Here is a 24,791-nt window from a genome sequence, read left to right on the forward strand (position 1 = left end):
TCTCAAAAAAGAAGTTGTTTTTTACTTCAATGAGGCATGCCTTAAGGCGTTTCGTAAGCTCAAGGAATCTCTCATTTCTTCTCCCGTTGTGCAAGCTCCGGATTGGAGCTTGCCTTTTGATCCAATGTGCGATGCTAGTGACTTTGCAGTAGGTGCTATTCTTGGTGAAAAGAAACAAGGGAAATCATGTGTCATCTACTATGCAAGTAGGACTCTAGATGAGGCTTAAAGGAATTACACAACAACGGAGAAAGAGATATTAGCGGTGGTGTTTGCATTCGATAAGTTTCGGTCCTATCTTATATGCTCAAAAGTTATTGTGTACACGGATCACATCACGGTGCGGTATCTCATGACCAAGAAAGAAGCAAAGCCTCGCTTGATCCGTTGGGTTCTTTCTCTCCAAGACTTTTACATGGAAATGAGGGACAAAAAGGGAGCGGAGAACTATGTAGCGGATCATTTGTCTAGGCTACCATTTGAGAACAAGGAGGATGTATCAATTAATGATGAGATAGGATTCGAGGCTCTCATGGCTTTGGTGTCAACTTCTACCCCTTGGTACGCAGATATAGCCAACTATCTTGCGTGTGGAGTCGTTCCCGCGGAGTACTTTTCTCAACAAAAGAAGAAGTTTTTCAAGGAAATGAGAAGATACTTTTGGAATAACCCATAACTATTCAAGCAATGTGGACATGGCCTTTATCGGAAGTGTATCCTAGATCATGAAATTCAAGGTGTTCTCGAGCATTGCCACTCACTACCCTGTGGAGGACATGGTGGTGTTGACAAAACAGTGGCAAAAATCTCTCAATCTTTATTGTGGTGGCTGACGATGCATAGAGGCGCCCACCGATTCGTTGCGCAATGTGATAGATGTCAAAGGAGCGGAGGCATTACCAAGAGGGACAAAATTCCCCAACAAAGTGTTTTAGAAGTTGAACCCTTCAATGTTTAGGGGGTAGATTTTTATGGAGCCTTTTGTTTCTTCTTGTGGGAATCTATATATCTTGGTAGCGGTCGATTATGTGACGAAATGGATTGAAGCCATACCCTCACCTACCAATGATCACAAGGTTGTGCTTAAGCTTCTAAAGAAGATCATTTTTCCTAGGTTTGCAGTTCCGAGGGTGCTAATTAGTGATGGAGGCTCCCATTTCACCAAAAAGCAATTTGAAGCTCTTCTCAAGAGGTACGGCGTTCATCACAAGGTTGGATTACCTTACCACCCTTAAACTCAAGGACAAGTGGAGGTCTCGAATCGTGAAATTAAAAATCTTCTTGAAAGGATGGTGAACAAATCAAGGAAAGATTGGTCTCTCAAACTTGATGACACACTATGGGCTCTTAGGACAGCGTACAAGACTCCAATCGGCACAATCCCCTATAGGTTGATCTATGGAAAGGCTTGTCACTTGCCGGTTGAGTTAGAATACAAGGCTTTGTGGACCATCAAAGAGCTCAATATGGATTTATCGTTGGCCGGTGAGAAGAGATTGCTTAAGCTCAATGAACTTAAAGAGCTTAGAGATGATGCTTATGAGAGCTCAAGGTTATATAAGGAGAAGACCAAAAAGTGGCATGACCAACATATTCGAAACAAGAACTTTAAGGTTGGAGACAAGTTTTTGCTTTTCAACTCAAGACTTCGTTTGTTTCCGAGTAAACTCAAATCAAAGTGTTCGGGTCCTTTTGTGATATCAAAGACTACTCCTTATGGCTCCTTTGAGTTAGATGCGGATGGTAACAAGTTTATGGTTAATGGTCATCGTTTAAAGCATTACTTTTGCAAGGAAGAAGTTGGCATCATCGAATGTATAATGCTTGATCCTTTGGATCCCAAGCCTCCCACTTGAAGAATTTTTTCTCATGGTCAAGCTAGTGACCTCATAAAGAAGCGCTTCTCTGGAGGAAACCCGAGTCTCTAACCCTTTTCTTTTTCCTCCTTTCTTGATGCTTTGTTATTTTCCTATCTACAATGTTAGATTGGTGGATTTTTGAATTTTGATTGTGTTGGAATTTTTGGTATGCTTTGCCTTAGCATGATGGTATGGTGTTTAGTGTGTTTTGAAGATGGGTGTTTATGCATATTGTGTTGCAAAATGGAATTTTTTTGAAAAATCCAGGTGGTTCGACCGAACTCCCTGAAGGTTCGGTCGAACCAGGTAGTTCGGTCGAACCTTTTGAAAGGTTTGCCCGAACCTTCTTGAGTTCGGTCGCACCTCCTCTGGAACCTCAAGTTGAAAACTTTCTGCCAGAATTGCAGAAATTAAGATTCTAGAGTAGGTTCGACCGAACCTTGGAGAGGTTTAATCGAACCATAGTTGGCCCAAACATAGCTGTATTCGGTCGCACCTGCTCTGGATTCAAAACTTGAAAACTTTGTGCCATTTTTGTAAATTTCAAGTTAGAGAGAAGGTTCGACCGAACCTTGAGCAAGTTTGGACGAACTTACCCATGGTTCAACCGAACTTACCCATGGTTCGGCCGAACCTTTGTAGATTTTTTTTTAAAAAAAAGGGAGCTGCTCTTCTTCTCCATTTCAGTTCATTCAACCCCCTATCTCTCTATTCTCCTCCTTCTCACTCTAACCTCCATTGCAACCCCCTCCTACAACCTCAAACCTCCATCAAAATTACTCCAATCTTCTCTTTTTCTCACTTATTTTCCATCATCTTCTCCATTTCTACAATCTCCACCAAAAATTCCTCACAAAAATCTCATTTTTTCATTTCCCCAAATTTCTAGGGTTTGCGTGTTTTGGTGTTTTTGGGTTTCTACTTACTTACAATAAATTGTGGTATGATTTTCTTAACTTTTTCAAGTTCATTTCTTCAATTTATCATAGTTATACCATGTTTTTCATGTTTAAATATGAATTGTGGTATTCTTGAAATTGTTAGTAATAACTTGCTTGATTTTTGTGGTTCTTTGGATTTACATGTTGCAATTGATTGGTAATTGATAGTAGAACATGTTGTTATCATGATTATGCATGTATACCTTGGTTTTATTTGATCTCAATATCTTTGCTTAAAAATGTTGATTTCATGATAGGGTGTTCATGCTACTATTTGGTGATTGAGGAATTCATGAATTGGATGTTGTTGGAGAATGATTCTTGTTGTTTTTGGTTTAATTTTGATGGATTGGTGAATGATTATCACGTAATTAGGAGACATAATGCCAAAATTCACCTAGATTTTGTTAGGACTTATATATGAATGTCATAGGGTTTCTTGCCCATGCCTTGGTTTAAATGTGACCATTTATGCCTTGAATTGTATTGTTGTCATCCTTTATATCTATTGCACAACTCAAGGCAACTACTTTCACGCATACACTTTTACCGTGGCTATCTTCTTATGACATCTCTTATCAAATTTTCCTAATAATAGCTCTTGGTAATTTTGTAGAATCATGGTTTTCGGCAAGAGCAAGTCAAAGAGGAAGAGAGTGGGTGAATCTTCTTCAACGAGTTTCCCGCCTCCTCCCGGCATAAATGATCATAGCATAATTGCTCTGAATGAGCAATTTTAGGACGTCTACAAAGCCCTCATCAATCGTCCCATCCGTTCAACACGGTTCTTTTGTCCTACAACTTTGCAAAAGCTCGGTATCTTGGATGAGGTAGACCGGTTAGCACAAAATTTTGGATGGGGCGACTTCATCTATCTTCACGCTCACACCTATGAGCGAGTGACTTTGGAATTCCTTGCCTCTATTCACAAGTAAGTCATTGAGCCGGAATTTAATGATGAGGAGCCTCAACTTGTGATACATTTTCGCATGTTCAATGAGGATCACTCCCTCACCGAGAGTGATCTAAACGAGATTTTCCATTGGCATGCGACCGGGCTAGATCATCCATGCGAGATGACTTCCACTCATCGCATCCCCTACAACGAGCAAGAATGGTGGAGGACCACATCCACTAGGGATAATTTTCGGACCAACACATCTAAGGTCAACAACATCATCCACATAGCCTTGAGATATTTTGCTCGGCTCCTCCAATATGTCGTGTTCTTCAAAGCAAACCTCGGCTCAGTGGTTAAGGATGAGGTAGCTTGTCTATTCTTGGCCGACAACCCTCAGCGCCTCAAGTTCCAATGCTCCGCCACCTTCATCCAAAGGCTTTTGGATACTCGGGACAACCATCTTGGTGACGAAATTTTTATGGGGGGCATGATCACTATCATTGCCCTCTCCTTGACAGATGAAGCTTATAAGGAGCAAATAGAAATGCTCCCCTTTGTGCATCAAACCCGAGAGGAAGTCACCGACGAGTTCCCTCCCTATTCTCTCTCTCTTAGTGCTCTCCATCACAACCGCTTCATCAACTACTCAACAAGCAAGCGCAAAATCATCCTCTTAGTGGACAAAGAGGTTGAATGGTGTGTCCTTCCGGACCCATCTCTCACTACGGTGGACCACTCCTCTCCTCTCAAATAGAAGATCCTCTGGCAGCACATCCCCGATGAATTAAGAAGAACAAGAGCCTAGGGTGCAATTCCTCATCCTCCACCGGTCCACCGCCAGGAGCAAATCGTTCATTCCCTTAGCAGGGGAGGTGAGGCATCTTCCTCTTCCTCCTTTCCTCCTTTTGATATGAATGCCCTCTGTAGTACCCTCGAGGATATCCTTCGGGATAACCGAGCTTCCATTGAACAATGGGGGTACTACGGGAAGATGAATTATGATAACCTTGTACAAGCGGGCATCCAAGCGCCCTATGTTAACTACCCCTAGCTACCACCCCCCTCAAGAGGGTCCGGTTCCACATTGGGACCCCTATGACCCCAACAACCCTACCCCCAATGTTTACCCCTATTGGGAAGGTCCCATCGACCGTTCTCAACGCATTGGCACCCCACCTTATGATCCTTATCGCCCGGTTGAGTGTGATCCGGCTTGCACATCCACCCCAAACACTTTTAATGGTGGTTGGGGTGACCAGGGGTGGCCCTATGAGCACTTTAACCAACCCTTCCACCCATTTATGGACACTCTCGGGTTCGATTTTGAGAACCCCCCTCAACCTAGAGGCAAGGAGACAGGACCCCATGATGAGGGTTCCCTTCCTTCCCCCCCGGAACTTCTAACTTTAAACTTTTTCTCGGGACGTGCAAAAGACTAGTGTGGGGGAGGATGTTCCTTTTGGGTTGGTTGAAGTGTACATAGGAGGGGAGGGTAGTTTGGTAGGGCAGTGGCTTGTACATGAGGAGGACTATTGAGGATTGTGGCCTTGTTGTAGTTGATGATGTTGTGATGATGTTGATGATGTTGTGATGGTGATGTGATGATGATGATGATGATGTGATGGTGATGATGGTGATGTTTTGATGATGATTTTATGCTGATTTTTGCTGATTCTTGAGCTTTGTGTAGGCGAAGATGCTCCCAAGAAAAAAATCCAAAATTCCCGACAATCCAAATTCCCTTAATCCAAACTTTGTAGATAACTTTTTATTTATTTTTCTTTACTTTTTATTTATCTTTCTTTTTATCTATAACTTTAGTCTTTTTCTTTGGTTTCTAACTTTTCTTTATTTTTCTTGTTTTGTCATAGTTTCTTTTGTTTTGGCTCACCTTTCTTGAAGCTTGTAAACGGAAACGAAGGAAGTTAAGGAGCAACACAAGCTCCCTTGGTGAGACTGCATAATTTATCTTGTATTCATTTCAAGGGGCATTTGGTGAGACCTTTCCTCTCTTTTATTTTCTTTTTCTTTGAGTGTTTAGTCTAGGTTAGCTTAGGAAGAAGTTGAATGGTTCAAGGATGTTTGCTTTTGGTTCTATGGAACCTGGGATCGTTAATGTTGTTATTGAACGATCACTTGTATGACGATTGGGATTTAATTGAACTATATGCCTCGTATATGAACCTGTTTGATTTCTTCCTCTTTCTTTTGTTTTGTTTTCCCCTTTTTGTGTTACAAGCATAATTATGACAATTTGAAATGATTTTTGATGTGTAATTTGCTCACTCTCTTGGATTGGTTTGCCTCGATGTGTCTTTGAATGCTTATCTTCCTAGTTGTTGAGGGTTTGCACGGTTTAAGAATGCTTTGGGTTGAGTTAGACACATTGTAAGCTAAGGTAGCCCGGTTTAGAACTTTTGAGGACGTTTGGACCCCTAGTTCACGGGAAAGTGGTAAGATGGTGTTGCTCTCTATGGTGGATAGGATTCCCTTGGTTAGCATTTGCTATATTTCTTATCCCGTGTGAGAGTCATTTATTCTAGCCTTCATCATTCTTGTGAGCGGCACTTAGGATCCTTAACTATGAATGTCTTAATCTTTGTGTTGGCGTCTAGCTCCCAAGATCGTGACCATATAACTCTAGAGGAGAAAGAGGGCATTTCTTCTCATTTTTCTTTGTGTTTTGTTACACATTTGGTTTTACATTCACCCTCTTGCTAACCAATTTGAGCCTTATTTCCCCTTTCTTGACTTAGCCATATTACAAACCTATCGGCCTATATTCTACCAACCCTTGTAGTTAGTGAAGCATTGGCTTGTGAGGTTCGAGTTTGATAATGTTGAAATTGAGCAAGAAGGTTGTGTAATTTGGTTCAAATAAGGTTTTGAAAGCTTATTCATGAAATGAGTATGCAAATAGGTTTGGCAAGAAAGTTGAAACTCATGAAAACCAAGCAAAAAAAAAACAAAAAGTTAAAAAAAAATATTGAAGTAATGTGGTGTGGTTTCTTTTGAAAGGTTGTAAATTTGAGAATAGGTTCAATTCTTAGGATGTTCTTGAGAGATAGCCACTCTTACGCTTCACTAAGGAATTGCCACCAAAATTTTCAAATTGTTTCCCAACCATAACCCCTAGCCATGACATTACAACCCTACTTAAGACCCTTGGATTCTAGAGGGGCGTGGTCAAAGAACGGTGAAGGGAGATATATTTCAACCCTATGGAGAGAGTATGCATAGTTGAGATGTCGGGATGACACTATGATTCCACATAAAATTTTCTTTTTCCGGTTCCCTCGAGGAACCATGAGGAGCTATCTAGGGGATGAATTGAAGCTAGTGGAGAGAACGCGGACCGTCTTGGTTGGGGCTAGGGAGGAGAATGAAATCATTAGTTCTCTACGCTTAGCTTAGGTTTGTCTTTTTCAACCTTGAGCATCTTGGAACGTGTTTTCCCTCTTTGAATTAAGAAAAATAATTATTCTTTGGTGCATTTATTTGCAAATGAGTCCAAATTGAGCATTTCATTACCTTGAGGATTGATTGGTTTTGCTAAAAACATTGTCATGTTATGTTTGTTGTGTTTGTCTTTTTGTTTAATTTTTCCTTGCTTGAGGACAAGCAAGCGGCAAGTGTGGGGGATTTTGATGAGTGGCATTTATGCCACTATTTTATCCTTTTTATCTAAGGATTCTCCCCTCATTTGCACTTGTTTGGCCCTTTTTCTAAGTATTTTTACTTAGTTTTGCTTCCTCTTTTCTTTTCTCCTTTATCTTCCATTTTCTTAGTCTTCTCGCTTTGTTTTTATTGTGATTTCCATGCTGATGCTTTGTAGGAACCATCGGGGTTTTAAAGAGGAGGAAGCTAAGCTCAAAGGAAGCTGAAGGAAGCAAGATTTAGAAGAGGTTCGGCCGAACCAGGGTGTGGCCAAACCTACTTAGTGGTTCGGCCGAACGTCGAGGCAGGGACAAGAAGCAATTTGGCAATTTTGCAGGAGTGGTCAAACCACAGAAGTTCGACCAGACCAGGATCAGGGAGGTTCGACCGAACCTACCCATGGTTCGGCCGAACCTACCCTGTAGTCCGGCCGAACCTACCCAGTGTTCGGTCGGACCACTCCTTTTTTCAGCTGGCTTTGTACGGACTATATAAGTCCCATCTTATAACGTTTTGATGTAATTTTTGGATGAACTTAGTTTTAATTTGGAGAACATTAACCTAATCTAGAGAGAAAAATAGATTGTTATTGAAGCTTCCTTTATTGTATTCAACTTTGCTCAAGTTTTAATCTTCCATCAATCAAGCAAGAATTCAAGTTTTCATCTTTCATTAATCCTTTCTTTAGTAATCTCTTTTCCTTTCCTTTAATATTATTTATTTGTTTTATTGTTACTTATTCTTGTCAATATTATTAGCTTATCTAGTTGTTATTGATTTCATTGATTTTAATCATGTTTTGTTTTAAGTTTCTTGAGTTTATTTCTAGTTTTGATATTATGCTTAATTTCCCTTCTCTAGGCTAAACTTTTATCTAGGGGAAGGGGTGGGAAGATATGATTTGATATTGGATGAATGATGATGGTTGGATTGAACTTATGCCATATATTGATGAAAGACATGATTTTTATTAGCTTGGGAGTATTGTTGCACTCTATTTGATGTTTTCTAGTTTAAATGCATAAAAGTGATTTGAACTAGACTAGGATCACCTCTATTTTAATGATTGCATGAGAGTGAGTTATTAAAGTGGAGTATTTATGGATTGTGCTTTTTTATTCTCTTGATTTGATTGTAACTAATAGGATGCATGAGAATGATCCTTATTAGTGTAGACCTTTTTCATTGATTTGCCTAGACTATTGCATGAGAATGAATTGTTTAGGTAGAATCTTGTGTTCTTTGGCATATGTTTCATGATAATCACCATTATTCTCCTCTTTCTAATCATATTGGACACCCCCGTATCCCTAGCGTCATTTTCTATTGATTTTAATCATCATTTTCTTGCTTACTTGTAGTTTTAGTGTTCTACTCAACAAAACCAACAAAAACAAACTCCTTTTCACTCTTGCATTAGTGATTTTTGATGTTGAATTAGCGTGCTTCCCTAGTGGTTCGACCCTTTATTTGCCACTAACTAGTTTAGTGTAGGTTTAGGTATTATAAATGATTAATTTGGTTAGGGTAGTAGCTTAACGACCTATCTATCCGCGATCAATATGGATGTGTGAGTGAAGTGTGTGAATGTGTTACTAAGGCTAGCTGCAAAGGTTATGGTGATGGAAAAATAAGTGAGAAGAGTCAAAGATGATGACTCTTTAGGCTAGGTAGGCTAAATGATATGGGTTCAAGCCCCAAAATCTAGCTCTAGATGGATAGGGGTAAGTATTGGATATTCTTTGACTCGATCATGCATGGATATGAATATGAATGTGGCCGCACCTTGATATGAGGTTGCCTACGTATCCGTTAGGAATCAGGCCGAACGTAGCTCTATCCAAACTTTGCACAAGTGTATGTACACCTCAAAGAGGTCTTTCAAGGGTTGTAATGTGGTTAAGATAATGGTTTAAGGAATAAAAGGGTAAAAGGCTCAAGACCCGAGAGAAGCCCCCAAGATGTGTAATTGTGTATTTGAAAATTTGGACTTTGCAAGTTTATTTTCAACTTTTTTTTTCGCTTTGGTTATTGTTATTTTCATTCTTTTGAATTAATTTGGACAATCTCTGATCATGTGGTCCGTCTCTCACTTAGCATTCATGTTTCTCAGGCACGGTACCAAGCACTTGATGAGAGACGCAATTTGAGACGTGTTCATATCAAAGACATTGGAACACTTGCCCTTAGACATTGTTTTATTGTTGCTTTATTGCTTTTTTTTACTTGCTTTTTGAATGTTACACAAATTACACATCTTCTAATCCTAGGGTTGAGTGAATGTGGGTTGAAAAAATGAAGGCCAAACGTTAGACGAGGCTCAAAATGGTTGATGAAGAAATGGATATGTGATTGAATGGTTAACAGGGAATGACAGGGTTGCAAAGGTGCCTGAAATCATTGGTGTACCTTGTGTTTAGTTCGGTAATTGATTTTTTTTGTACTTTTTTTTTAAGAATGAATAAATGAATGAAAAATTATATGATCGAGATGTAAAGGAAATTTTCTCAATATATGAATGGAAAAGGTGAACAAAATACATGAAACATATAAAAATTCAAAATGAAAAACCTATGCTAGACATGAATAGGGGAATGGAGATGAATGATAAAGAAAGAAATCATGAAATCTTGCACGAAGGATCTGCTGTGCGCCTTGTGTTCATTACTTCTTGCCGCCTGGAGGGACAGGAAGTTTGTTTGCATCCACCAAGTCTTGAATCACGTCCTTCAAATTCCAACATTGCTCCGTAGTGTGGCCCCTTCCTTGATGGTACTTGCAATGGGCATTGGGATTCCATTTGGCGCTCCTTTCTTCAGGTTTTAACTCTGGAAATAGCCGAATAGGTTTGATGAAGCCTTGACCGTAAAGGCGATCAAAGGCCGCATCATAAGTCATTCCTAAAGGAGTATAAATTTTTTTCTTCTTGGGCAATGCAGCATCAAGAGCTAACACTTCATTGAGATCAACTAGGCTTATATTGTTGGTTGTATTTTCGTGCTTAGAAGACGAAGAAGAAGGATGGTTGTTCTTCTTGTTTTTCCAAGTGTTATTATTGTTACTACCAGTAGTCTTTATTAGCTCATCCTCGATATTGATGCCGATGTCATATACAACTTCGAAAGTGTTCAGTGGAAGAAATTTGAGATGTTCCCTATATTTATGAGTCAGAATTTGGATAAAGAGGCGAACCATCTCTCTTTCTTTGGGAGGATCTACCAAGAGTGAAGTTGTTTCCCTCCACCTGTTCAGGTAAGCGGTGAAGCCTTCATTCTATTTCTGTTTGAGAATGGAGGGTTCACGTTCAAAAGTTTTAGTTTGAATGTTACACTTTTAACGATTCATGAAAGTGTCGGTTAAATTTTGCCAAGTTGCAGTATGCTTGGCATCTATGGAATAAAACCATTGTTGGCAAGCATGTTCTAAGGAGAAAGGGAACACCATAGGAAAGAGTGTTACATCCAATCCCTTAAGAGCCATGGTTGCAGAGAACGCCTTCAAATGGAATATTGGATTGTCAGTAGGCTTGAACTTTGGAATATCAGCAGTAGAGAACTTTTCAGGGAGTCTGTCCTTCACATCCAAAGGAGTGGGAGGTCGTTCCACATAAGTGAAATCCTCATAAATCTTACTCATTTGTTCCTTCAATTTGTCAAGGGTGGAAACAGTGACCTTGTTTTTTTTCCATGGTAGTGACCTTAGTGGTAAGGGTTTGCATCATGGCAAACAGTGCCTCGATGGATTTTGTTGATGTTCTCAATATCTTCTTTAGTGTCCATTGAAAGGTGATAAGTAATGTGGAGATGGAAAAGTTCTGTTTGAACGCCTATTAACTCTAACAGATTGTTGCGGTAATGACTCGAACCGTATTAATCTATCCTGTTCCTTAACCAAGTACTGTGAGATAAAATAATTCACTTAATTGTTTGACTCATTGCTCAAGATAGGAATGGAATGAAAAAATAGACATTTGAAAACAGATGAGAAAACTCCACTCATTTTTTTATTATGACGAAAAAAGGGTGCATGAACCTAGTATACAATCATAAACGACATGGTGCACGACTCGAGTCGGAACATAAAGAAACTGTGTGAACTATACTTGAATCGTGAGTGACTAAGTGATGTTATAAGACTCGTGGTATGATCGTATGGCTAGACATGTGAACAATAAATAAAATGACTGACGCGAGGACTAAATTAACATGGAAGATTAAAACAAAAGCTGACTGGACTTATTTCAAGGGCACCGTCACACGGAAAACTATACCGTGTCACGGTACAAGCTGCCGTGACGCGGTGGTTTTTTTTGTGCTGGGTTTCCACCGTGCCACGGTGGAAACTGCCGTGACACGGTGAACTTTCCCGTGGCACAGTGGATGCTGACGTGTCACGGGAAAGTTCACCGTGGCACGGGATTTTTTTTTTTTTTTGAAATCCACCGTGCCACGATGGAAATTGCTGTGACACGGTGAACTTTCTCGTGAAACGGTGGATGCTGACGTGGCACGGGAATTTTTTTTTTGCTGGAAATCCACCGTGCCACGGTGGAAATTGCCGTGACACGGTGAATTTTCCTGTGACACGGTGGATGCTGACGTGGCACGGGTAATTTTTTTTTTTATTTTTTTTTTGCGCTAATTACTAAGTGAGTACAGTCCATTGGCAATCGTTAGTCATAAAACAATCCACCATAGACAAAGAAAGATCGTTAAGGTTAGGATCAAAACGACCAAACATAAAACACATAGGCACAATGATGCAACGAATAGTTCGCAACCTAAGGTCAAGTTCTATGTTCGACTATGGTCAGGTTTATTTGGTGTCAATAGGGTACCATGATTAAGAGTTTGGACACGTTAGCAAGACAGCCTCCCTTGAGGGTGTACGCCAACGGGCGGCTCCGTGAGTTCGTGATGAGAACTCAACTCCATGGTTTGGGTGGATTTAATAACTCGGATGAACCCTTATTGCCATAAGCGTTTTTGGGTTGATAGAGCTTAAATCCCCCGGGGCTAAGACGCATGTAGAACACACACGTTTTTTCAAATAAAATCAAAGGAAGTTGACTGTGAGAAGATAAAACAAGCCACCGTAATGATTTTAGGACTTTCGTGACACGACAGAGAGCACCGTGACACGGCAGATTCTGTCGTGGCACAGCAGTCAAGCAATCTGACTAGTGTCCTGTTTTCCATCGTAAGCAATCAAGTTATTCAATTTTTCCTACGGGGCAGACCTAAATGCAATGTTAAAACGTCTATGCTTATGCAACAATGCCAAATTAATCACAGGAATATTTTTCAAGAATCTTCCAAGTCTCATCAACTCATCTTAATTAAATACTGATCACTCAAATCGATAAATAATCAAGAATCCTCCCTAGTGGAGTCGCCAAATTGTAGGAGTCGTTCAAAGTGCGCCTACGTTAAAGCATGTGTGAATATGCTTGGCACTCATAGGAAGTGGGAATTGACATATACGATTAGGGACAAGGAAAGTAGGGAGCCGCCAACAAGTTTTTAAGGAACTTGTAAACCGTTCACGGATCATAAAAGGAAACCACGATTAAGGGACAACGATAGGCAACAACGATTGACTCGTGAAGGTTACACCCCATTCATAATCCATGAGATTATTAACTCCATATGGTTCGGAACCACGAAAGGAGGATCGGGGATGATGATACAAGTGAGCCATGGAGTCACATTCGCCCGTATTGGCCTCTACTCGGTTCTTATCGTGAAAAGTGATTCCTGCGATCTCAAAGGCATACAAACATAGATTCAATTTGCTCTAACCTATTATTAAGCTAAATTGGTTTAATATTAATGCAACACATTATTCTAAAATATCGTGATCACTTGAATTAATAACAAAATTAAAAAGGAACCTAAACCGGTCGTCCAAATTATCTTATTAGGCGTGATTTTCAATTACATATTCCCTTTAAACATGCAATATAGTGATCATAAATAACATAATATAATAAACATTAATATTAGAAGCAATTCAACAATAATAATGTTAGTCAAATCGAATAATAAATTAACCTAATCATGATACTAGCAATATTAAAATAAAATAAGAGTAATTAAATTAATTAATTACTCACATTCTGCGCTTTCCTTTAAATTGTTACATCATGAATAAACTGTTCGTAATTTCAATAAAAAAATATAAATCAAATGAAAATTAGATTAAATAAACGTAGATTTGAGTTGGTCCAAACCCTCAGTTATATGTACCCTTCACGCCTTGGTTTAAGGACGAAGCCTCGGGTTAAGTATGGACTCCTTAGAGCGCTTAGGGGAATTATTATGGAAGAATAAGGAGGGTAGAAATTAAGTTAAAGAGGGAGAATAGAATGATTTTTGGTGTAAGGTGAGAAAGAATGATTATTGGTGCCCCGAACTGCAGAAAGGGGGGTAATATTTATAGGGAAAATGAGCAGAGGGAACACGCGGAACCCTAAAAAGATAAAAAAAAAAAAAAAAAAAAAAAAAAAAAAAAAAAAAAAAACCTAAAAAATAACACAGTGTTATGGCAAAGAGCACTGTGACACGGTGCCAGGCACCGTCAGACGGGGGAAGATCCCGTGACCCGGGGGAAAACTGAGTGGCGCGGGAAATAATTAGGTTACGGGAAGTGAAAATGCGTTTAGGGATTATGCGGAGAAAACACGGAGCAATCCCGTGTCACGGGATGTGCACTGTGACACGGGAAGACATGTCGTGACACGGCATTGTCCACCGTGGCACAGTGCAGTATGCCATGTCACGGTGTAGAAAGTACGCGGAAATTACACGGAAAATCCCGTGACACGGTGGATTAAATGTGTAGAATTACACAAAAGGGCACCGTGTCACAGGAATAAGCCCCGTGACACGTCAGCATTTGCCGCGTCGCGGCGTTTTAGTTGCTGCGCGGTAATTTCAGTTTTTTACCCATTTTTAAAATAATCATAACTTTTGATCTGTAAAATTGGAATAAGTCATATAATATATATTTGGAAAGCTTATCAAGTCTACTTTCCAACGCAATTAGAATCAGGTTAAAATAATTTGTATATTTTAAGATATGTCTATTTTAGTGGAAGGGTATTGGTTTTAGGCCGAGTTTAGTGTTTTGCTCATATCTTTTTTGTTATAGCTCGGAATTGGGCTTATGATATATGATTGGAAAGCTTTTTTAAATGCCTACCCAACAAAATAATAATTGGATCAAATTTGTATAGCCATAAAATCAGTTTCTCTCGGTTTTGCGATGTGGACACGAAAAGTGGAAAATAGGTTATGGTTTAGGAAAATGAGCTAGAAATTGGATTGGTTCATGAAATATATTAGATAGAACATGGATTTAAGCACTCCAAAGATTAAATACTCAACCCGACCAATAATGGAGGTGAAAGGTGTTCATCAACGGGTTTGGTTTTGGGGAGACATTTTAGGTGTCTACATGCGCGTTGTTAAAATACTCGCCAACGCACGAGTCGCGGAAAGAATCATCTGGCGAAAGTCACTGGCTGAAGTGGGTCGTCTCTTCCTAATCATGACTAGATGATGGCCGATAGGAAAACAAGCCGCCTCAAGCACCCTGGGGCTAAGAAAGGCAAATACGAGTATCCGTAAGCCTAAAAGAATTGAAAAAATAATTAGATTGAAAGGCAAATATGGTGATTAAACAAGATAACAAAGTTAAAAACAAATACGCACCTCGAGGATAAGACTATGCCACGAAATGGAGATCCGAGGAACCTCGGTAGCTGCTGTGAAATCTATCACCCGGGACACTTTTCCCATAGCTGTAAGCATACGGGCATACAACACCTTCGCCCAGCTCAGATTACCTACTTGCCCCAAATCACTGAGGCAAATAAGTAACCCAATAGCGAAACGCTCTCTCCGATCACTCAAGAAAATGACGGAAAGAACATGAGCAAAGTATATCCAAGCCAGCTGCTCAAGTGTACACTGCCTATCAATCTCGTCGGCAAGAACCGAGTACGGACAAGACTGCGCGTACACATGAAGGGTACCGCAAAACAGTCCCCCCACGAGGTCATGCAACCTCTTGTCTGACCCCTTTACGGCCTCCACAGTCATAGGCTCACCTCCAAAAGGAAAACCCGTGATGATAGAAAAATCGCAAGGGGTAACCGTCATCTCTCCATGGGAAGTGGAAAGTGTCGGTGGAATCCCACCAAAACTCTCAGCAACCCATGAAGGAAAGTTGATGGTGAAGGCTGACTCTATAAATCCCGAAGAGCCGCTAGCTGGGGGCTGATCCCCGAAAGCTCCACTATACCCTTCACCACGTCTGGTAAACTCTCAAAACGGCCTCTGAAGTCGCCTAATCCGTACAAAATAATGCTAGGATCACTCTAAAAAAACATACAAAATATAATACGATTACGGCTTGTTTTAAGAAGAAAGAGAAAGAAACAAAAAAAAGAGACGCAAAAGAACTCACTATGCTGCACATACTCCTGATCGAAACGTGATGGTCTGGGTCCCACTTAAGCACCCGAGGGTCCCAGTTGGGAGCCTGACGACATTGATCAGCTCCGACGCGTCGCTCCTAAGCCTCCTCACGAGGACGTGTCACCCTCTTTCAAGGGCGAACTACCTCCTTAGGTACAGGACCTCCTAGATCCACCTCGACATCATCGAACAGAGGAAAATGCATACTATAAACGGATAAAGTTCCTTATTAGTTTATTTTTCTTTCTAAGGCTAACCTAAGCTAATATACTTGTTTTAAACCCATTTCGGCAGCATAATGGTTGCGGAGAGGGCAAAACACAAAAATTAAATGCCACCCATACTTGAGGGCTACGATACTTGTAGTTAAACTTAGTAAATGGGGCATTCAAAACCCACAAAAGTCATTTTATATCAGTTTCAACTAAAGCTAAGTGTATACTTCTGTAGGGAATATTTCAAGCATTATCCCAAACTTGAACCCCACTGTGATCATACACTTAAGCATGGTGGCGTCCAAAGGGAAAGAAGATAGAGAAAAAGAGTCGCCAACAAGTTTTAGGAACTTGTAAACCGTTCACAAGGTGAAGGTTACACCCCTGAACGATTTAGGAGATCATCAACTCCAATAGGTCTGGAACCATGACTGGTAGTTCGGGGATGAAGGTACAAATCCAACCTAAAAGAGATTGAACCTGCCCTAATAATAGGCCTCTACATTATTCTGATCGTATTCATGTGCGCTTTCTGACTAACATGCAATCAATAAGATTAACCCTAAACCTGTTTAATCTATGTTGGTTGAATATTAATGCACAAATAAATCTATTATTGGCGATCACTTGAATTATAATCATATTAACCCTAAACGAGATTATTAATTATCTTATTAAGCGTGATTACAAGTACCAATTTCCTTTAAACATACATAAAAGGTGTGATCAAGCAATAACAATAAATATAATCAAGCAACAATAAATAAAAATCAATACAACAATCAAAATAAATATCATAATAATAATTAAAATAATCATGTTCATGTTAAAGCATAATAATAGCAAGATCCTAGGCATGATACTAACAAGATTAATAAGAAACCCTAGCATGTCACTAAACAATAAAGATCAAAATATTTAGCCCTAACATGATGCTAACATGCTATTAGGAAAGAAGATAGGAAGCATCATAGAAATCATAATTGATATAAGCAAATCACCCTAAATATCATACTAAAGAAAGCATCCTAACATGATACTGGGAACATCCTAAATATGATACTAGGAATCAATAAAACATCCTAACATGATACTAGGAATCAAAATAACAATCTAAGCATGATTTCTATATCATAAAATCAATAAATCAATTAAAGCACTTACTTGGATGCCTCTACCTCCTTAGAAATTAAAACCTTTCACGTCTAGGGCGAAGGCAACTTCAAACTTGGCTAGGTGTGTCTAGACATTGTGAATGCAGAATTTTGTGTGCAAAAGGCTAGTTTAGAATAGAGAGAGAGAGAAAGAGAGAGAGAGAGAGAGAGTAATCAAGAGATTCTTGATGAGAATTGGTGATTAAAAACAGAACTTTAGGAGGCTATTTATATAGAAAATCAGTCAAACAAATAGAACAAAGAATTAGAGTTTCGATGAGAATAAAACACGATTAGCGCCAGACGCTGGTCATTAGCGCCAGGCGCTGAAGGTTAGCGCCAGGCGCCAAGCCTTAGCGTCAGGCGCTAATAATCAGTTTCACGTGTTTTTGTTTTTATCATATCTTTTGATCCAAAAGTCCAAATAAGTCATATAATATGTCGTTGTAAAGCTCTTGAAGTATAATTTCCAACCCAATTAGAATAAGATTAAAATATTTTGCATATAAAAAGATATGACCGAAATAGCGGAAGGGTGTCAGTTTTGGATAGAGTTTTGTATCTTCTTTCATATCTTTTTCGTTATAGCTCGAATTTAATATTATAATATATCATTGGAAATATAATTTCAAGATCTATCCAACCATATAAAATTTGGATAAATATTATGAGGCACGAAAATAATATCTGACTATCTTTGAACATCTTTAAATTCAATTAGAATTAGGATTCAAGAAAAAGGAAAGTTTTAAAAAAGGAAATTTTTTATTTAACTCAAACTCTTTAATCTTATCTTTTCAAAAAAGGATAATTAAGATCTTTTAAAAACTTATAGAAGCTTCTAATTAATCCTAATTAGTTTAGGAATAGGATTAGACCTTTGGACCTTCCACATGATCATTGGGCCGTAGGTAAGATTCGGTTCGAGCCCAGTTTAGTGTTTTGGCCATAACGTACTCATTATTCATCGAAATCAGGCTTATAATATATCGTTTGAAAGGTCTTTTCAAACCCTATCCAACTACACTATTATTGGATCCTTATCATGGACCAAACTAAATTAAAATGCACGTTTTTCAAAAATAGGGTAAGAAAAGAAATATTTCAAAAACAGAAAGAAGAGATATTCTAATAAAAACATCCTCATCACTAGGCTTTTCACACTTTCGCTTTTTTCGATAATCAAATGACATGAAAGGTATTCATCACTGGGTTTGGTTTTGGGGAGACACATTTGGGTGTCTACAACTTCGCGCCAATTTTTCGGATTCAAATTTTAAAAACATCACTTATGAAGGTAAAATTAGTTCCAATACTATAACTAACATCATAATCAACAAGTATAACCAAAATGAGAAATCAAAACAACAAATTCAAACTAAATTCGAAGGAAAAATTGCAAGAACGCACTTAAACAAAGAAATGCTCATACAATGTTAAATACTTAACCATTTTTCATGAAATTTGTTGCAAAACACTCCTTAAACCACTAGTGGAAAAACGCCTATTCGTAACGGGTAAAAATAGGCTTTTTGTAACGGGCAGCAGCTGTTACGTATACCCCCGTTACGGATAAAAATATTATTTGTAACGGGCAAGTGCCCGTTACAAATGATTGTGCATGCCCTATCCAGTATGTGCCTGTTACAAATAATGTATGCCCAAATTTAAAAAAAAAAAAAATATCCAGCAAATACTGGATAGGGCTTGCACAATCATTATCAGTTAATTAAAGAAATTCGTATAATTATATTTTAAACACATTATATATAATCAGTAAATGCCTACATTCTTTATTACCTAATATCTAAAACTTAAACTATAAAAATATAGCAAAACAAATCTCAACTGTAATATACAATGAGTAAATTCCTACATTCTTTATCACCTAATATCTAAAACTAAAACTATAAATATAGAGCAAAACAAATCTCAATAGTAATAATCTATATCTTCCACTGTTTTTTCAGAGTTGTTTCAACATTGATCTCAAATTCCAAGGTTGTCTAAGGAACCTGAAACACCCACCTCATACCTTAGCAAAGAAGAACACTCAATCATTTAAAACCATATTAAACAAAACAATGTAAACTTAGGGCCTATTCATATTTATTAAATTGAGCTGAACTAAACTGATTGGAAAAATTAGAATGCTTAAAAAATATATGAATACGTTTATGAAAATTAATGATAATATATATAGTGGATTGCGAAAAATATAAAATTGTTATAAAAAAAAAAAAAAAAAAAAAAAAAAAAAAAAAAAAAAAAAACCCTAACTTTCTTTAATTATTAAAAAATCGTTCCCCTAAAAAAAGGGATAATACTAGTTGATCAGCCTGATTGACAAAGGATGTACATCAGGGGGTATTTTCGTCAACTAACTTTAAAGTGTTGGGGTAAATATGGAAATATCCATTGATGGTGTTCAAACAGTAACATCTACTGGAATTTGCCGATTTAGTCATAGCTATTAACGAAGTTAACTTCACTTTCCCAATTTGAAAGCACTTTCCCAATTTGGAAGCCCTAATTTATTATTTTGTGAAGATCATCTTCCCCGACCACGATACATTATGATGACCTTTCATAGTTTCATGCAATTGGGATCTTCTTCGACCATAATTAGTCACGAATCATTTCCAATTTGTGGTCATCAAGTCCAATTTTGCTGTCAATTGCGAAGAAATCAAAAACCAATTCATACTTGGCGAATTTAATTCTTACCAGTTTTGGGGCGTACTGAGCTGTAAATTGGGATGACAATGGCGTTTCAGGACAAAGGGTTTTATTTTTAAAAATATTCAGCTAATGGTTTGCATTTGATGTTAACGACGTTACTTGCCAAAATAACGGCAGAATTCCTTCGTTACCAAATACCATACAAACCATTATAAAAATTTTATCTGGTACGGTGTGGGGCCCACAAAAACGCCTGATTGACAAAATTTTGTAAATCAGGCTGATTACCTGGTCTGGCTCCTATAAAAAAATCGTTCCCCTAAATTTTCTTAAACATATTTTACGCTTGAGTAACCTAAATTTTTATGGTCATCTCTCTCCTCTCAACTATCAAGCAGCAAGGTTTCTTTCAAATTTCTCGAGCGAATAACTAAATTGTTCTGCTAAACAAGGTTTGATCTAATCCCTTTAATTTCCCTGCCGAATTTTGTTGTTGTGGTCTTAATTTGTTGCGATTTGATACGTTTTCCCCATTTTGTTGTGTGCGTGAATTTTAATTGTTGAATTAACTTTAATTTCGCTGTTTTTTCCTTCTTTAATCGTCGAATTTTTGCTAAACCCATACCCAATTTCTTTTTTTGTTCTTGAATATTAATGGAAGCCATGAAAAAGTTATTAATGTTTTACCGATGTCTGACAGTAGCCTCGAAATAAGTATAGATCCATTACTATTTGCATTTGTTGTCAGTGGCGGACCCAGGATTTTCCGACTGGTGAGTCACAATCGATAATCAAATATGTAAAAAAATTTTTTTACCAAACAACCAAATAATAGTACTGAAAAATACATCCAAATATTCAAACAGTACAAAATACAACCAAATGTTCATATAATACTACAAAAGACAACTAAATAGTAATGCAAACTTATTACAATAGTTCTCGACGAGTTTTCATGTTTTGATATCGATTCATGATATCTTCCATGCTAACATTCAAAAACAAATCATTCTCCAAATAAGTAATTAAACAATCATTCAACATTTGATCTCCCATGCTATTTCGTAGTTTGTCTTTCACTTGCTTCATGCCAGAAAATACCCTTTCCACACTTGCCGTTGCGACAGGAAGAAGCAACACCAACTTCAAAAGTAAATAGACCCTATCATGAGTTTCAGACAATCCCGTTTCAACCAATTTGATTGAAAGATCACTAAGACCCTTCAAATTCCAAAACCTTTCATCTCCTCTAACAGAACAAATGTAACTATCAAGTGTATGACCAAAGACTATCAATTCTGAACTTGGAAATTCATTAGGATAGAATTTTGCAAGCTTAATCAATTTTTCCTTATCAAACTTAGAAAAACGATCCAGAGGACTCAAACAAGACATACACACAAGTAGTTCTTTAATTATTTCGGGAAATCGATTTTCAAGTTCTTGCAATTGAAGATCAATGACACCAAAAAAAACTTCAACTCGAAAATGATGTAGATTAGACACTTGTGGGCATTTACCTCTAAACAACCTCCTCCCGGGAACAACATATTTAGCCTCCATATCTGGAACTGCAATGTCATAGTCACCAATAAAAGAAATTACCTTTTCCATATGAGAATCCCATCCTTCATCTCTCATTTTTTGCAAATTAGTCTTGGTTACATTAACCATGGTCATTGCATTCACAATGTCTTGATCGTGCTTTTGTAAGGCCACATTCAAAGCATTTTTTATCGCAAATATACTAACCATCAACTGTGCCACGAACACAAAATCAAAGGACATCAGAAGATTTGTAAGTGTTTGAGCTCTATTAGAATCTATTGTATCAGATAGTTTTGCAATATCCTCAAGAGAACCAAGGATTACAGGGAATAAATCAAGTACATTCAAGATTGTCTTGAAGTGAGATCCCCAACGAGTATCACAAGGTCTACCTAATCCACGTTCTTGATTTAAACCTGAACCCGTTTCAAGTTCACCTAGAGACAATGCATCCACCACTCTTTGAGCTTGATTTTCATGAAGAAACTCTTTCCTTTTTGGTGAACCCCCCACAAAATTCAAGAGAGGTGCAAGTACATCAACAAATAACCAAGCACAATCTGAATTCTTTTTAGCAAGTGCAACTTGAGTTAATTGAAGTTGGTGAGCAAAGCAGTGGACAAAATAAGCTTCTTTACATTCATTCTCTATAAGAGTCCTAAGGCCATTAATAGAACCTTGCATATTACTTGCCCCATCATAACCCTGACCCCGTACTTGAGAGAAAGACAAAGAATGCTCCATTAATAAGGATTCAATAGCAGTTTTGAGAGTCAAAGAAGCAGTGTTTACAACATGCACAATACCAAGTAAACGCTCACACACTTCTCCCTTTCTATTAACATATCTCAAACAAAGAGCCAATTGTTCCTTGTCAGAAACATCAGCGGACTCATCAGCAAGGATAGAAAATAAACCACCATCAATATCTTCAAGCATTGCTTTAGTGGTCTCTTTTGCACATGCATTTATGATATCTTTTTGGACTTTAGGAGAAGTAAGTTGACAATTACTAGGAGCATTTTTGAAAACAACTTTAGAATATTCAGGATTACCTTTGGAAATAAGGGATAAAAGTGAAAGAAAGTTACCTCTTCTTAAGGAACTTTCTTTTTCATCATGACCACGGAAAGGCAACCCTTGGAGTAAAAGCCATTGGATAGATTCAATTGAAGCTTCAAGTCGCGTCCTATATGCATTTGTACTCTCAGCGGTTTGTTTTGTTAAGGCTTGTGTGATGCTTGAATTTTGTTTCTTGAACAAATCCATAGCTAAAACAGCATTATTATGTGCACTCAAGTGTTTACCGACATGTTTTCTTATTAAATCCGATCGATTCCATGATTTGAAACCATCACTAACAAAAGCATCACCTCCAAAGGCATTTTCATCCTTGAATAGATAACAAGGGAAACAATAGGCAGCATCCTTTTCCACACTATACTCAAGCCAAGTCCAAGTATCAAACCACTTAGCACAAAAGCGACGATTTTTGCCAAAAATAGAAGTTTGAGGAAATGTAAAGTCTTTGGGCTGACAAGGCTTTCTTTGAATGTAAATTCTTCTCACTAAATCTCTATCATCTTTATGAAATTGACTCATTTTTCTCCTCTTTCCTGGATCTTGTGGAAGATTAGCAAATTCATGTTCACTTAATCTTTCTCCAAAGATTGGGGCATTAGGAGAACATTGGCCTTGTTCATTTTGAGGGGAATTTTGAGTTGAATAATGAGATGGAGATGAAAGTTGCTCACTTTCTTGAGGTGGAGTTATAGTTTGTTCATTTTGTGTTGGATGTGGAAGAGAAGTTGGAGTAGGATTCTTTTTAGCAAAGAAGCTAGTAATGTTTTGCATTTCATTTGGAGTACGTTTTCTCTTCATTCTGAAATTTGAATAAATATTGAACTAAATCAAGCAATATTCCCCAGAAAAATTATTTGAATAAATATTCAACTAAATGGTCTAAATCAAGCAATTTCACATAATGACATAATGACATAAACATATTACACAAAACACAATTACACAAAACAGATTTCACATAAGTAATAACTAATAAGTTCAAGAGATTTCAATTACACAAAACACAATTACACAAAACACAATTACACAAAACAGATTTCACAAAAAAAATCAATTGATGATTAGTTGATTACCTACCTTGCTAGGCGGAGGCGAGCAGCGGAGCAGGCGGAGCAGCACTACAATAGGGCCACGGGCAGTCGGCCAGCACCGCAGCACGGCAGTCGGCAGCACTCAAGTCTCAGGCACCGAGGCACGCACTCAGCAAAACAGCAATTCGCCAATTCAGCAGCACAGCCAACTACAAATTAACAAATCAACCAAAGTTTAAACCAAAGTTTAATAAAATTAACTAATTAGACTGAATTAATTTGAAGATTAGAAATTAAAAATAAAAATTAGAAATCAACTTACTAGCGAGTAGCGATTTCGAAATGCGATTATGCGACTATGCGAGAAGCCACGAAGAGGACGGAGTCCACGACCACCGACGTCCGGCCACCAGGCGATTAGGCGAAGAGAACGGTGGCTGCCTGGCTGCCTGGCTGGGACGAAGCGAAGAGGTGAACGCCGCGAACTGAAGAATGGAGATGAGGCGAAGTCACAAAGAGAAGAAGGCTAGGGCTTGAAGTTTTGAACTGAATTCGTGTTTGGTTTTTTTGGGGAAAACTGATTTTAATTTAATTTTTTTTTTTTTTTTTTTTTTTTTTTTGGGCCTGGTGAGTCACTTGACCCACCAGGTCTAAGCCCAAGTCCGCCACTGTTTGTTGTTGTATTGCCATCGTTGTTCCGCCTTAAAATTCAATATGCTACTTAAACTTAATTTAATATGCTACTTTCATATTTTTACATGGCTCAAAGGATTTCTCATGAAGCAGAGCATCCAACCATGTCGGAATTGAACGAAGACCTACCTGATTAAATTCAGCAAATAATAAGCATTAAATCCAATATTTAATTAAGCCATCAGCCAACAAAGTAAAATTTAATAATTAAAGAAAGACCCACCATAAATTAGAATTAGAAAAACAGAGTATTACTATAGGAGAGAAAAAGAGAAATGGAAATCTGAATATAGAATTTTGTGTTTCATTATGCAAAATTATATGCTGAACGATTTATTGTTTTTGGTTATGGGTTAAAAGTTGTACAATCTGATGATCAGTTTATCATGTAGTCGTACGTTACTCTTGGTCTGTTGGAACGTTAATATGATATATTCGTGTTAAATTACGTGTCTAGAAGAAATATACAGTGTTTTATGTTATTTTCTAAATCGCTATTTGTCCCATAGATACTTTGTGGACCAACTGAAGGAGAGTAATAAGA

The 24,791-nt window shown here is 38.0% G+C and overlaps 1 protein-coding gene across 1 annotated transcript; it reads right to left on the reverse strand.

The window, feature by feature from the left end:
- Positions 1-15,609: 15,609 nt before the first annotated feature.
- On the reverse strand, positions 15,610-23,321 carry LOC110728714 (zinc finger MYM-type protein 1-like). Its single transcript, XM_021908358.1, has 2 exons — positions 20,994-23,321; positions 15,610-15,741 (listed from the first exon to the last, which is right to left on the reverse strand). The coding sequence occupies exons 1-2, from the start codon at positions 23,319-23,321 to the stop codon at positions 15,610-15,612; spliced, it is 2,460 nt and encodes an 819-aa protein (XP_021764050.1).
- Positions 23,322-24,791: the final 1,470 nt, after the last annotated feature.

This window comes from Chenopodium quinoa, unplaced genomic scaffold (assembly GCF_001683475.1).
Source record: "Chenopodium quinoa cultivar QQ74 unplaced genomic scaffold, ASM168347v1, whole genome shotgun sequence".
NCBI classification, from domain to species: domain Eukaryota; kingdom Viridiplantae; phylum Streptophyta; class Magnoliopsida; order Caryophyllales; family Amaranthaceae; genus Chenopodium; species Chenopodium quinoa.

Bases quoted from the DNA above. Each gene is read 5' to 3' on its own strand.
- LOC110728714 (XM_021908358.1), bottom strand. From the start codon at position 23,321: ATGAAGAGAAAACGTACTCCAAATGAAATGCAAAACATTACTAGCTTC. The intron at 15,742-20,993 runs GTATTTTCTGGC...ATGTTTTTTTAG, and splicing joins CAACGGCAAGTGTGGAAAGG to AGTGATCCTAGCATTATTTT.